We start from the raw sequence: 15,964 nt of genomic DNA on the forward strand, positions 1-15,964 counted from the left end.
GTGGTGATTGCAACCTTTGGACAGTCTCATTTAACTGAGTAATCTGAGCCTGCTGTGCAGTTACAGTAATCTTCAGCTGTTCTAACTCTGCCCTTACAGTCTGAAGCTGGTTTATCAACCCTCCATCTTACTTCTTTATGGTCTGTGTTTCTGTAACGATTGGTGTCAGCAAGAGGCACAAATATCTGATTAAGTGGTGATATACAGAATCACCACTAATGCAGATATGTTAGAGTGAAATAGTCAGTATCTTCCTGATGGTAAATCAGCGGAAGGCTCACTAACACGGTAAGTGCCTGAAATGATCTACTCAGACCAGTGTCACACCCCGAACCTTGATTATTGGGGATCCGCAGTATCGCCAATAATACAAGGATAGACCCGATTATATAGCAATCTGCGGAATTGCTAATAATGCGGGTAGATGTAAAGCAGTGGACACACGAACAACATGGAAATAAACAAAGCAGTAAATATTCACAAAGTTGTGGAAATATCCACCACACGGCAATTCCTCAGAGGTGTGGTTACCTCTGAATGGGAACCCCGTGTGTGAGATCCCCCAAAGTGGCAGTGGAGGAATCTCGGCCTCTGGCAGTAACGGTCTGCTAGGGCCGGCGTCTCAGGGAGGCAAGCCTCAGATAATAACCCAACAGTGGGAGACGTTTCACTGAAGGGAGCAAGGTCAGACAGAAAGAGGTTCGGCAACAGTACAGGCGGCAACAGTACAGAGACGTGAGACGAGAGAATAGTCAGGAACCAAGCCAATAGTCGTTAACGGTAAGGGCTGGCAGAGTACAGAATCAGGAAGCAGAAGAGAAGTCAAGACAGGCACAGAATCATACACAGAGAATCAATAACAATAATAATAATAATCTCCTAGTCTAGGTGTGAAGTCCTTGGTTTCAACACCTGGGATCTAGTCTAAGGTCTGAGTGCTGACACAGGGTATCGCAAACACAGACGAAGTGTGACTGAAAAGCACTTCCTTATATACTGCCTGGGAGAGAAGTCTCCACCCCAGGCAGCAACCAATCAGAGCAGGCTAAAATGTCAGCTGACCTCCAGGTCAGCTGACACGCTTTCTAAGAGTATAAAGGCGTGTCTGGCGTGCGGCCGCACCCCCTAGAGGCAAGATGGCAGAACCCTGGTGAACAGCATGTTGGTGAGTTTGGAGCAGAGTGCTCGGACGGGTGTGCGCAGCGGATGCGGACGAATTTCCGCATCCCGCGTTGGAAGGTCCGCTTGCCGGACTGGATGCGACCATATTTCCGCAATCCATCCGGCGTTGCAGATTTTTCGTTACAGGCGGTCAGCAATAGTCGGTGGTGAAGGGAACCAGTTCAAGTAAATAGGGAGCACCAGGAAAATGTAGACAATGCTTCAGCAGGCATTTTGTTTAATGTTGACTGCACTGTCACTGCTGCTAGCTTTGTACAGCACAATGCAGTGCAAAGCAATAAGAACCCTTGCTTGCATACCACAGCTGTGCATGTCCTATTTTCCTGTCTGCATAGTTCTCTTACAAGGAAAGGGTTTCCAGATCAATGTCTGGTCGATATTTCTACCTAATATTGATTGGGAATGCCCTAGTTTTTATAGATTTTTGTAAGATTCTATATGTATATCAAAATTAATGTTTAATCTGTTGAATTAAATTGGGGAGTGTATTTCTGGTTTAGGCAGAGTTGTGGGTAGAGACACCATGTTCCACTTATATCCGCATAGGCCCATAGCATGATGATGAACATCTAAATGGCTTTACAATACATTTAAAGAAAGCAGAGCTGCTGATATGTATCTGAAAGCCATGCTCCTGTGTTCTGTGGCAACATCCTTTAGCAGTTGCAAAGGGAAAACCTTCTGTCCTACCTTATTTGCATTTCAGTACCCCCTTTCTCCTAGTTTGAGCAGTGACCACAAGTCTTTACTGTGCTTGCTGTCAGCTATGATTCGCTGATTCTGCACACACAGATCAGTGAGACGGGAGCCTGGGGGAAGCTTTAGTACTCATTCACACAACAGAACGCATGGGCCTTATTTCATGCATGTGTTCCCATTCCCATGGCATTGTGTAAAGCGCAGATTTCGGCAGCCGCAACACTATAGAGCCCATTGGGAAATGTGCGTCATGTGATAAAATGTTCCCAGGGACATTTCATCACAACACACGGGAACGGACAGCTGTAATGTGAATGGTAATATGAAAGTCTGTGGATTATCATGTTGCCATGTGGATCGTACACTATGGGCCTGATTCACAAAGTGGTGCTAACAGTTAGCACGCTGGTGAAAAGCCCTTTATTATGCCTAAACTCAGTTTAGGCATGATTATTATTATTATTATTATTATTTAGTATTTATATAGCGCCGACATATTACGCAGCGCTGTACAGTGTATATATATATATATCTTGTCACTAACTGTCCCTCAAAGGAGCTCACAATCTAATCCCTACCATTGCCATATGTCTATATTATGTAGTGTAAGTACTGTAGTCTAGGGCCAATTTTTTTTTAGGGGGAGCCAATTAACTTATCCGTATGTTTTTGGAATGTGGGAGGAAACCGGAGTGCCCGGAGGAAACCCACGCAGACACGGAGAGAACATACAAACTCTTTGCAGATAGTGCCCTGGCTGGGATTCGAACCAGGGACCCAGCTCTGCAAGGCGAGAGAGCTAACCACTACGCCACTGTGCTGCCTATAAGTTTAGGTGTGATAAGTTTAGGTGTGATAAGTTTAGGCATGATAAGTTTAGGCGTGATAAGTTTAGGCATGATAAGTTTAAGCGCCAACTGGGTTAGCACCGCAGTGCACAGCTGATCAAAAGTTTTGCGCTAGCAAAGTCTGGTGCACTTCGCATAGAGTTTAATGGCGCTGCTTTGCGTGCGAGACTTTGCTCGCGATCTAAACTTATCTAAACTTATCATGCCTAAACTTATCACACCTAAACTTATCATGCCTAAACTTATCACGCCTAAACTGGCTTTTCACCAGCGTGGTGCAATGGTTATCATGCCTAAAGTCTCTAACTGGGTTAGCACCGCTTTGTGAATCGAGCCCTATGTGCGGTGCGTCAAAACTGACAGCGCAGCACATAGTGTGAATGATCCCTTACAGTCTATACATCAACATTATCTATTGAAGATTTGTAGTTTTTGTCAATAGATACATTTTAATGTGACCCTTTATCAGAAGCTACTTCTATTCTGGATAAAGTAAAGAATGGTTTATGTTGATATGTGTGCGTTTTGAAGAAATTTCCTCTGTAAACTGTAGTAAACCAGACACAATGGTTTGTTTGGAAAATAAATAACTGATGGGTGCTGGGAAAATTATTCCGAACTAAAAATATCATATACAATTGAACCTGTAATTGGACATTGAAATCTAAGGGAGAACAATTTTTGGTAGATGAGAGATGATCAGGCCGTATTTGATGTCATTATTTAGCTAGGTGGGGAAACTCAGTAATATAATTTTCTCCTTTTAATATAGCTTATAAAGGCTCTAAGCTGTAGAGAAATAGTAACATTGACAAATACGTTTTTACCTCAGTTCATCAATTATAACTGACATGTTTATTGAATCATCTGCTCAAAGATCACTCTTGTTCATTTAGTCTGGAAATTATGTAAAAAAGAACTAAGTGATGGTTGTATTAATGTAGTAAAGTTTTACATTAGTCCCAGTTAATTTATGGAGATCCAAATGCACTAAGTTTTTGTGTCTGGCTATAGGAACCCAAAAGCTCAATTTGCATATATGACAATTATTTAAAGAGGAACTCCAGTGAACATGTTACTGTTGGCAGGTGATGTAGCTGCTGCATGGTTTTTGGCAGTTGGAAACAGCTCTAAACCGCTATTTCCCACAAAAGTTCGAACTTTTCTTGTGGAAGGGTTTACTTGTGGGAGGGGTTTCACCACAATATCAGTCATACAGCGCCCCCTGATGGTCTGTTTATGAAAAGGAATAGATTTCTCACGTAAAAGTGGGTATCAGCTACTGATTGGGATAAAGTTCAATTTTTGGTCGGAGTTTCTCTTTAAAGAGACACTGAAGCGAAAAAAAAAATATGATATTATGATTTGTATGTGTAGTACAGCTAAGAAATAAAACATTAAGATCAGATACATCAGTCTAATTGTTTCCAGTACAGGAAGAGTTAAGAAACTCCAGTTGTTATCTCTATGCAAACAAGCCATTAACTCTCTGACTAAGTTTAGTTGTGGAGAGGGCTGTTATCTGACTTTTATTATCTCAACTGTTTTCTTTTTCTCTGCTAGAGGAGAGGTCATTAGTACACAGACTGCTCTGAAAGACTCATTTTGAATGCTGAATGTTGTGTAATCTGCACATATTATAGAATGATGCAATGTTAGAAAAAACACTATATACCTGAAAATAAAAATATGAGAATATTTTCTTTGCTGCTAATCTTCTAGTAATTATTCATAGTACACAACCAATTCACTATATCATATTTTTTTTTCCGCTTCAGTGTCTCTTTAAGTTGTTGTCTGCTCTTGTGCTCTAATAAAAATCTTTAAAACTAAAAGCTTCTTGCAAAAAAGGATTCCACAATAAAAGTATGCCTTTTAACAAAACAACAACAACAAAAACAAACAAACAAAGCAAAGGTATCTGGATAGTTCAATGCCTTTTCAGTAGTGTGGGTTTGGGTTTCTTTTTGCTCACGTCAAAAATCTTCTTTGTTCTGGTTCTCATAGCTTAAGATTTCCTTTTATTATCGTTAAGTTTCTTTTTTCTTTAGTGGTCCTTTAAATCACAAGTTCTCAGCACACAAGGGCCTATTTATAAAGAACTGCAGATCAGCTAATGGATTGTTAGTTCTTTGCTACCCACTTTTTAAAATTAGCCTTCCCATTTAAATTCCAACGATAGATATAATCTGATTGTACTCAGAGGCAAGTACTACATTGATTGCCTACCTAACTACACTAAAGTTTTGACTAGAATCTGGTCACCTTTACCTCAGTAAAATAATTGACTGTCATGCACCATTGTTGCAGCTGAAGAAGCAGAGGTATGCAGCAGCATTGTGCTCCTTCTAGAACTCAACATGGGTCTATTGTAGCCTATAGTATCCTTCGTTCTTTTTAAGTGATGAACCCTCTCTGGTGTTTGTAAATGGGCAATCAAGCAACAACAGCTCTTTAGAAATTTGTTGATCAGCCCAAAACTAATGATTGTTTAGAAGAATTTGCACTCATTAGAAAAAAGATTTTGTACAGAAGTGCTGATTATTTCAAGTTTCAACTGGACGTTTTATGCAGATCTGACAATATGGGGAACACAATGGCAGCTTTATAAACATGCCCCATGGTATTTTTACTCCATCGTAATACTTAAAACCATTTTATGAGAGTATATATTTGAATTCAGTTTCACTTGATTCTGTGTGTCAGCCTGCTAAACAGAATGTCATCAATGGGTTTACCGATAATCTGCTATTTTAGGTTTGTGACACTAATATTAACATCCTCCTAGGAACAACTATAACCTCCCCACCTAATGTTAACCTATTCCCAACTTCCTCTCTCCGTAATCCTTTTTTTGATGCCTAGCCCTAATTCGCTCCTTAACATACTTCCATTCTTGATAACTAGCCCTAACCTGCCCCACAATGTTAAACCCATCTTGACATCTATCGCTAATCTCCCCTCCACTCCCCCAATGTTAATACCTTTCTAATAGCACTGCATAAGATGTTGGCGCTATATAAATACTAAATAATAATAATAATAATAACATTGTTGCCCTAACAACCTCTTCCTAACCTATCCCTTAACTCTCCTAATCTACACCTATTCCTAACTGATGTCCCTAACTAATACTCTCCTTCTGGCATCTGTGGCTTCAGTGTCTACTGCCCAATCCTTTCTCTTTTAAGCGAATTTCCCCAATATTAATTTCTGTAACAGGTACTTGCCAATAACACAAGCACCTGCTAAAGCAACACCCAACCTAAGCACATGAATGTGTCCCAAATATACCCATTTCCTTCAGGGGTACTTCTTTTCAAAGTCAGTTCATCATAGCAAAATTTTGGGCTTTATAAAAAGGCATAATAAAGGGACTGGAAGACATTTATTCATGAAACTTTGTACTACTAATTAATGTATTGTATATGTGTCAAAGGGTACTTCAGACAACGTGATCCACTCCAGGGTGGATTTCTTAAACACCAGCTTTTACATAAAAGTAGATGTTTTCAAGAGTAACTTTAACCTTGGATTGAACTACATCCTAATCAGTAGCCCATACTCCCTTTCCCACGGAAAATCTTTACCTTTTCTCAAATAGATCATCGGGTGTGGCTGATATTGTGGTGAAACCATCCCAAGGTGTGGTGCCATGGTCTTGACAGTTTCTGTCATGACAGTCTGTGAACATTGTTGCATTGTGGGAAATAATGGCTTTTTCCAACTGCCAAGAAAGCAGTACCTCCCTCTATGGATATAAATATATATTGGAAATGCCACCTTTTAGCCTATCACATTGTTAGTGGATGTGTTCATAGATAATGACAGTTGGTGCTGTCTTTTTTCTTTTCTTGTCTGCCTGTAGTAATGATGATTAACCACAGGCTCATCGGGGATCAAACAACATGAACCAATTACACAGCGAGTAACAATCATTTCTTGATCTTCTAATCTTTAACTTCACACTGTGCAATGTTTTGATATGTTTTTCCTCCTCCTACTATCTTTCGATAAAACTTTTCTTAAAAGGAGTTAAGAAAGACTGATTCTTGTAACATGGCATTATAACATGTTCCTTGATACCGCAACATGTTCTAACAAACAAGACACTTGCACAGTGTTTAGATGGCAACTACGTTGGTGTAATTCTCTAAAATTGCTCATAATCTTCATAACTTACAGTGAACAAACGTGGGTGGAACTCGTATAGAATGTAAAAAAAAAAGCTACAATTTCTCATGCAACATGATACAGGCTCTAGAGGCATGTTGTGTGATGTGTCACACTAGAACACTAGCTTATAGGACATGGACATTCCTTCAGACTAGCACAAACAAATATGATATAGTCATAAATTGTTGGAAACCTAACACAGTATTTAGTAGTACAACAAGGTAAACTCTGCAAACAAGGGATCTCTGTACCATTCAGTAAGACTACCTGCACATGACAATAGGTAGTGTAGCCTCACTCTTCCTAAGCATACTGCTCCAGCTGCATTAGGTTCAAAGGGTGACATCTCCAGACTGCATGTTTACGTTCTATGCATAGTTATAGGTGTTCAACAGAATTCATATCAAGACATACAGAAGGCCACTTTACAATAGTCATCTGTTCTGTTCTTAACCATTCTTAGGTTGTTACAGCTGTTCTTTTTTCTTTTCACACTTACTTTGCTTTACGGCCCGTTTCCACTAAAGCGAATCTGCATGTGTTTTCTGCATGCAGATTCGCATAGCCAATAATAGTCAATGAGCCTGTTTCCACTTGTCAGGAAATCTGTGCAGTGGACTGTGCAGAAAAAATCTCTACAGCAGAGCCATCAGAATTCGCAAACTGCAAGGCTAGTGTGCGATTTGCATGTAATGTATTTAATAGGAAATTTGCATGCTTTTTCGCGATGCGAATTTTCCATGCGAATTTGCATACGTTTTCATGTAAAATCAATGTAAAAGCACACAGGCACTGACATGGTTAAAATCGCATACTTACAAAAATACAAGAAAATGCATGGGAATTCGCATGAAAATTTGCATACAAATGCATACGAACTCGCATCCGCATGCGAATTTGTTTATGCGTTTTCCGCAGAGAAATCGTACCGCACTACTGGAAACATGCCCTGACTCTATGACATACTGTATTAGTGGTAAACAGCCCTAGATGGGACAGCTGCTATTAATTTAATCACTTTTCCTGTGGCTGTAGTAACTTTTTCAATGAGCTGCAAGGGTTTCACCAAAGTTGTTGATGTCTGTATTGGTGCTAACATTAGAATGTCAAGTAAAAATAATTTTTGCTCAAAAAAAATTCTTGTGCCGCCCCCCTTTCAATCCACCTCAAAGCTTGATTTAAGGTTTAAGGTTTACAGTATTTCAGTATCTTCACACAACGCACAGTATTTATATTTGTTTAGTCAGGGTTTTAACTTAAAACTATCGTTTAACAAAAAATATTTTATGTTTTAGTTGACTTTGTGTTAAAAGATCCACGAGAAAAGACTGAGGCTAAGCAGGTTATCCTGGAATCGCATCGTGCAGAGTAAGTCATATATTATCTTTTTATCTCTACAATGTCGCCTTTGCTGTTCTTATAGGTTAGGTAAAAATGCATAAAGGAACTCAATCCTTCAAAGATATTTGGGGGAAATAGGGAAATCTATCACTGACCAAGGCATTGTACTGATGAAGTTAGTGAAGCATTAAAGCAAACCTGAACCATGAGCTACATATAAACTAAAATGCTGCACGCTCCTATAACTTTTAACAACTACTTAGCCCCCTTTGCTGCCCCTCATATCCTTCTTGCGCCCCATTTAACCCTCTTCCCTACTCCTTTCTACTGGAAGTGTTACACCAGTGAACTTGCACTTTTGCAATGTGTAAGTACAAGTTAACAAACCCCAAGTGAATTGCTCATGCATGAGAGATTCCTGAAATTGAGCTGGCTTGGTTTGTGAAATTATGCATGCACAGTGCAAATGTGAAGAATTGTGACGTTTTACTGAGCTGTCTTTGAACAAGTTATCATGTCCAGTGAACATCCAATTTTTAATCAGCACCTGACTGGCTGTTTGAAATCAACACAATGGAGCTTCATTGCTTCAGGAAAATACTTGTAAGGCCTCTTGCACACTGCAAGCAATTCAGATTCAGATTCCGCTTTTTAATCTGTTTTTACTTCCGATTCAGATTCAGATTTGCAGTTTGCTCCTTGCACACTGCAAATCTGAATCTGAATCGGAGGTAAAAACTGATTAAAAAGCGGAATCTGAATCTGATTTGCTTGCAGTGTGCAAGAGGCCTTCTGGTACATTTGGTTACCCTTATATAAATTGACCAGATAAATGAGTCTGTGTGTGGCCATCATTATGTTTTTCTCATAAGTTTTCACATTGTCTACTTGTCTATAATTAAAATTCACACTTGCTAAAATACCTTTCTATAAACTGTAACCACTGGTGAGATATGCATAAAAAGTGCTTTGTGTTGTGCCTCAGAGTGAAGACAAAGATGCTGGTTTTCTCTCAATGCTTTGAATGGCATCTTCCACTTTGTGATATCTGCTCTGAATGCACTGCTAATTTGTACAGAATTTACATGATGTTACAATCTTCACTCTCCCACAGTACTTCTGTGAGTTGAGCTTTGCTTTCATCCCTAGGCAAAATTCCCTAATGAGACCAACAACGATGCTTTTCACTAATGATTTATACTGTTTCCTGGTGAATAAATTATTTTAGTAAACCTGGTAATGTGGAAGCAATGTTAGATACAGACTTACAATGTAAATTAGGCACTTTATAAGTACTCCTTTACATATTAGGAATAATGAAATGATTTAGAATGTAACTAAGAGTAGGAAGGAATACCCAGACACCCAGAACCGCCTGCATTACATTTAGCATAATGAAGAGTAGTTACTGAAATTTTAGTTTTGGGAGTATAATCCCATTTAAAAGCCACAGGGTACAGCATTTCAGGCAGCAGCCCCACCCACAGACCTTAAAACTAATTCCCTCAATACCGATCCATCTAGCCAAAATTTAAAGTCAGGGTTTTTAGCTGCAGGAGCCTCATTTCACACAAAAGGTAACAGCTGAGCACTCAGATTACTAAACTATTACAGATGATCAATGAATTACAAATGTTACCGACTTGATGCAGATTTGATACATTTTATAGGTTGATTGGAACTAGTCTAGGCAAAGAATTTGCATCACGTCTGTAAACAGGGATATGTGAGGGAGTAGGCTGGTGTTGTACTTTGTTCTCTGGTTGAACTCGATGGACGTATATCTTTTTTCAACCAAAATAACTATGTAAATATGTAACATGGCAACCTCTTGATTAGATGATATTTTTAGATCAGTATGTGTAGTGGGCTTTACATCAAATCAAATCAAAGATAGCTTTATTGGCATGACCAAGCTTCAATACAGTCATTGCCAAAGCAGGGGGAATGGGGGACATGGGATGGGGTGGGGTGCAGTAAGTTAGCAGTTCATGGACATATTTTTTTTTGGGGGGGGGGAGAGTTTACAGTTCATTTATGCTCCTCTCAGTCTGTGGCATGCTGTGATATAGTGTGCAGTGATTGTCACTGTGGATTTCTCTTCTCCTAGTAAAGTGCAGTGTTTACTCTCATCCTCTAATGTGTGAAAGTCTGGATATAGTCCTTTCAGTTTCTTAAAGAAGGTTTCCCTGGTTGCAGTATATTTGGGGCAGTGCAGCAGGAAGTGATTCTCGTCCTCGAGGGTCTTCTGCTCACAGTGTTGGCATAGTCTCTCCTCCCTGGGTTTGTATGTCTGTCTGTGTCTCCCAGACTCTATTTTCGAGGTTGTGAGCACTCAGTCTGTAGATGCTTAGGATTTTCCTCTCTTGAGCGTTTTGGAGATTTACAAGGTATGGGGCTTCACATACTCCCTTTGTCAGGTTAACATATTTTCAAATATGAGCATGAGTTACATTTAACTTTGTTATGCCATGTTTATCTTAGATTGGAAGTAGTGCCAAAACCATGGAAGAAGTCATTTTTGGCCAATTATAACATCATAAAGGAGAACCTGAATTCAATAAACCCAACAATGGCTGCTGTTTTAGATCTATGGCATTCCTCATTCAGGTAAGTGCAGCCATATATTTGTTGAAGGCTAACTTTCAAGGTTGAAACTCTATCCAGAATTATTATTATACAGTAGCTGTGGACAGCAGATGGAAAGCTTTCAATCATACCAGGGCCTCAATTCACTAAGCTTTATCAAACACTTTATCGAACTTTTGATAATTTACCTCATGGTTAAAATCTAATTTTGAATTCACTAAAGTGTTATATATTTATTGAATGTTTTATTGATAAAACTTTCAATAAATATAAATAATACCTCAGTAAATTCAAAATTAGATTTTACCCATGAGGTAAATTATCAAACATTAAGACCCATATGCAATTAACTTTTTCACCTGAGTTATCTCCTAGGAGATAATTTTCATATCCTCTTTAAAATAATTTCCAAGCATCTTACAATGGAAAAGGTACCTAAAAGTAGGTAAAAAAGAACTATCAAAGTTATTTTGAGTATTTTCTTGTTTGCTGATGGTTTTAAAGTCATTTTATGGCAAGCTGTGAAAATATAACCTAGGAGAAAACTCAGGAGAAAAGGTGAATTGCATATGGGCCCAAGTGTTTAATAAAGCTTAGTGAATTGAGGCCTAGGTTTTGATTTCTGCCTCAGTCCTTGCTGGAGAGATTTTTCATCACATCCTATCTTGTAGACTTTTAAAATTGGATGGAAATGTCATTATTGAGAATATAGTCAGCAACTACAATGCTGTTTTACTTCAGTGTGGAAATGGTTAAACTTAAATCAAGTGTTTATTGCTGCCCTAAACTAAAAAAATCCCACATTCCCTGTTGCAGTAACTGTTATCACCAAGAGCTGGTAGTGAGGGTATATAGCCACTGTGAAATCTTTAAGCCACAATGAAAAAACGTTTGGCTGGAGTTCTGCTTAACCCATTCGCGTTCCGTCGTTTTCACTTGAGAAATGTTCACCTCCCATTCATTAGCCTATAACTTTATCACTGCTTATCACAATGAACTGATCTATATCTTATTTTTTCCGCCACCAATTAGGCTTTCTTTGGGGGGTACATTTTGCTAAGAGCCACTTTACTGTAAATGCATTTTAACAGGAAGAATAAGAAAAAAACGGAAAAAAATTCATTATTTCTCAGTTTTCAGCCATTATAGTTTTAAAATAATACATGCCTCCATAATTAAAACTCACGTATTGTATTTGCCCATATGTCCCGGTTATTACACCGTTAAAATTATGTCCCTATCACAATGTATGGCGACAATATTTTATTTGGAAATAAAGGTGCATTTTTTCCGTTTTGCATCTATTTACAAGTTTAAAATAGAAAAATATAGAAATATTTCATCTTTACATTGATATTTAAAAAGTTTAGACCCTTAGGTAAATATTTACATGTTGTTTTTTTTTTAATGTAATGATTTTGTTTTTTTATACTAAACATTTTATTTGGGTAGTTTTGGGAGGGTGGGATGTAACAATAGATTTATAATGTAAATGTGTGTTTGAGTTTTATTTTTTTTACTTTTAGAAGTAGTTTTACTTTTTGGCCACAAGATGGCGGCCATGAGTTTGTTTACATGACGTCACTCTAAGCGTAACATACGCTTAGAGAGACGCATGGAGGACGCTACAGTCAGAAAAAGCGCAGCCTTCCGAGAGAAGCTGTCGCTTTTTCAGCGGGGGAGAGGAAACAGTGATTCACTGATTGCCTGGCGCGCGTGGTTCCTGGACATAGTTTCTACGTCCAGGAACTAAAATAGGTTAAAAAGTGGAACACAACCCAGAATTCCTTCTTTGCTCTAATAGATTATTCTCAGCATATTATATACAACCAGCATTATTTTTTTACTAGAACATCATTCAAAGGGTTAAACACAGACTTTAGAAGCTTCAGTTCCTGCACAGCCTGCCGCATGGAAAGTTAAACAATGTAATCTTGTGCTTACTTAAATGTATAAAGTGTGGAATGTGACACATTCTTTGACTGTGCAGGAGCTGGAGGACACAGAGAGAGAGTCAAACCATGTCTGCCTGACTGAATGAATGAATAAAACCAGTTATTAATAAAATGCAAAGTCAGCTCACAAAGCAAAAAACTGTACTTTTAGGAAGCTCTAACTTATACATGAATAATACTACTTATGCACAAATGCAAATATTATAACCGTATGGCATATAAAAAGTAGGAAACCATGTTTTTATTGAATTTTATGTCAGGGTTTTAAACCGCTTTAAACTACTCAATGATTAGCTAAAACCACATTTTATAGCATATTTAGCTATTTTGCAATACTTTGGTGTCTTTCTGGACTTAAACAACACCTGAAGTGAGAGGAATGTGGAAGCTGTAATATTTATTTTCTTTTAAACAATGCAAATTGTCTTTCTGTCCTGCTGATGCTCACTTCTAATACTTTTAGACATAGACCATAAATGAGCATGCACATCAGATGTTAGACTGAAGTTTGACTGGATTTTCTGCATGCTTGTTTCAGGTGGGTGAATCAGATACTACTGGTGCATGAAAAATCAGCAGGACGCCAGATAACTGGTATTGTTTAAAAGGAAATAAATATGGCTGCCTCCATATCCCCCTCACTTCAGGTGTTCTTTAACAACCTCAAAATTAACAATCTTATTTGCTGAGACACTGATGTGCTTTTGAAGTGTCTCAGTTAACAGATCGGTGCACACAAAGAACCCCTGAGTCATTGCTACATGTTATATGAATGCCACCAACTTCTGGCCAACTTGAAGTGAGGCGTCACCTGTACTGCTACTTTACTGTGTAGCTGCTCAGTGCCACAGCCCAATATCGGGAAGAGCTTCTACAGAACAAAGGCAGGTTTTAATATTAAAAATAGGGATGGTAGATACAAGTCAGACTTCAGAAAGGATCCTCTGTAGAGTTTGCTGTTTTGGGGGGTAAGTAGGGCTCTATTATGGAATTATGGACAACCTTAAAGTGGTCTGAAACTCTGACATAACATTCAGTAATGTAGCAAGGATGGAACAGAGGTGCTCTGCAGCTACACTGACCAGTACTAGTTATTGCTCCCCTTATTGCCTGATGAAGCGGGTTTAATCCTGCAAAACGCGTTGCATTGTTGAATGTATAAATACATTTCATTGTTGACTATTAAATCAACCAGTGCGGTGTCTAAATGGTGTAAGGAACTCACCTGCCATGGCTTCCAATGCTGGCTCTCTCTCTCTTTGGATTCGCATCCGGAGCGGGCAGAACCGCATCGCCATACACCCGACATCACTGAGTCAGTTGATGTCTCCCTGGTGCAAAGACGGGGATGGCATCTCTCGAGGGCAGTTGCATATGCACACGCTGCCATCCTATAGGCACAAATGGCGGAGATCATAATGTTAGCTGACCGCTCTCTATCAGTTGACACTTAGGCAGGAAGTTTGTGTGATTGGTGTTAACTGCTGTGGCCGACCGCTGATTGGATAGTTGAGGTATTTAAACCCATGCTGTCATTTGTATCATTGCCTGTTATAGCTTTTTTTCTCTGGCTACCTGCTGGATATTTGCCTGTATTCTGTGGATTGTTTACCTGGACTTTGACTCTTGCTTGTGACCCGGATTTCCCTTGACTGCTGCCTGAATTGACCTTTGCTCGGACTGACCTCTCTTGATTGCTGCCTGGATTTGACCTCGGATTGTATTAGACACTGATTCTGCCTTCTCCTCTGTACTGCGCCCACCTGATCTGCTGTGTATGACCTTGGACTGTTACTGGCTGTGAGTTTCTCCATCACTTTGAACCGTGCCTGTTACCTATCTGCGGTTCTGGACTGGTTGTACCTCTGTCTTTCCGGCCTCAGTTACTACACCTTGCATACATAAGTCCTGGGGGTAACCGTAGTCAGGTAGGCATAACTCAGTCTCCTGTTCATGCGTGTGCTTGGCTATAGGTGAAGAGCAATCAGTAGATTGGGGTACAGTGACTGAAAAAGGGCAGGGCATCCGCCAGACCTCACACTGGGGAGGTAAGTCCACCACTAACTCTTTTCAACTTTTTTAATGGTTTTATCCTGTTGTTGGCACCTCTGTTCCATCCTTGCTACCTTCTCGAGTCCACCCTTGGTGGAGGGGTGTTACCCCTTGTCTCCTATCTACAGAGAGTGACTTCTTAACCTGAGTCGGGTCAGGTCTTAATGCTCCCCACTCGCCTATACAGTGGTTGCCCTTGAGGAACCCACACTTGTGAGTATAACAGCACACATTGGGCTTGATTCACTAACCGGCGCTAAGCTGGTTAGTGTGCCCTAATGCTTTGTGTGTGCAAACCAGGGCGTTAGGTGGTTTGCGCCCACACACTAAGTATAGCGCCGCTCAGTGGGCGTGCAGCATGCATCGCGGGTAATAGTGCGCGGTGCAACATTGTCGCCGCACCCGCTACTCTGTAAACGTCAAACCCGGTGCGACGAAAACGGTACATCAGGTGCCCCTAAAGCAGTGCATTGATGCGCCGTTTCCGGGGCACCCGATGCGCCGTTTTCGTTTACAGAGCAGCGGGTGGGATGTTATCGTCGCACCGCGCACTAATACAGGCGCACAGCACTGTGCACGCACTGAGTGGGGCTGTGCGTGAAGTAGCTTTGTGCGAACTAGGGGCAGAAAATGGCTTTTCACACCGGCGCTAAGACTTAGCGCCGGTTAGTGAATCAAGTCCATTGTGTCTTTCTCCATAACCTGGTTATATTACATACTACTCTATATTGGGCTCTCTGTCCCTTTCTGTTTTCCTCCTACAAATATAACATTCAATAAAAGTGTGTTTTCTACTTTTTATTACCCCTACAGTTTTTATATTTGCTTTTGTGCACAAGTACTATTTTCTGTTTACAAATGTCAAGTTCCCAAAGTACAGTATATCTGCTCTGAAAGCTGCCATTGTATTTTATTCAAGCTGCTTTTTATCATATATTAAAATATTCCAGTGAGTTCTTCTGAACTGTGTGTATGTTTGAAAGAGAGAGAGAGAGAGAGAGCGAGCTTGTTTTCAGTTGTTACACACACAGGGCCGGCCCTAGACTTTTTGCCGCCTGAGGCAAAAAAAAAATTTCCGCCGCCACCCCCCGGCGAGGAGGGGGTCGTACTCCCCCTCCCTCG

General features: G+C 39.9%; 1 protein-coding gene across 2 annotated transcripts in view; it reads left to right on the forward strand.

Moving 5' to 3' along the window:
* Positions 1-15,964, forward strand: part of LOC137524699 (dynein axonemal heavy chain 7-like) — a 565,826-nt gene that overhangs the window by 45,750 nt on the left and 504,112 nt on the right. For both annotated transcript variants that reach the window (XM_068244848.1, XM_068244849.1), the window contains 2 exons: positions 8,201-8,273; positions 10,731-10,856. In XM_068244848.1, the coding sequence (XP_068100949.1) occupies positions 8,201-8,273; positions 10,731-10,856 (199 nt within the window). The remainder of the gene's footprint in view (positions 1-8,200; positions 8,274-10,730; positions 10,857-15,964) is intronic.

The sequence above is a fragment of the Hyperolius riggenbachi genome, chromosome 7 (assembly GCF_040937935.1).
Source record: "Hyperolius riggenbachi isolate aHypRig1 chromosome 7, aHypRig1.pri, whole genome shotgun sequence".
Lineage (NCBI taxonomy): Eukaryota > Metazoa > Chordata > Amphibia > Anura > Hyperoliidae > Hyperolius > Hyperolius riggenbachi.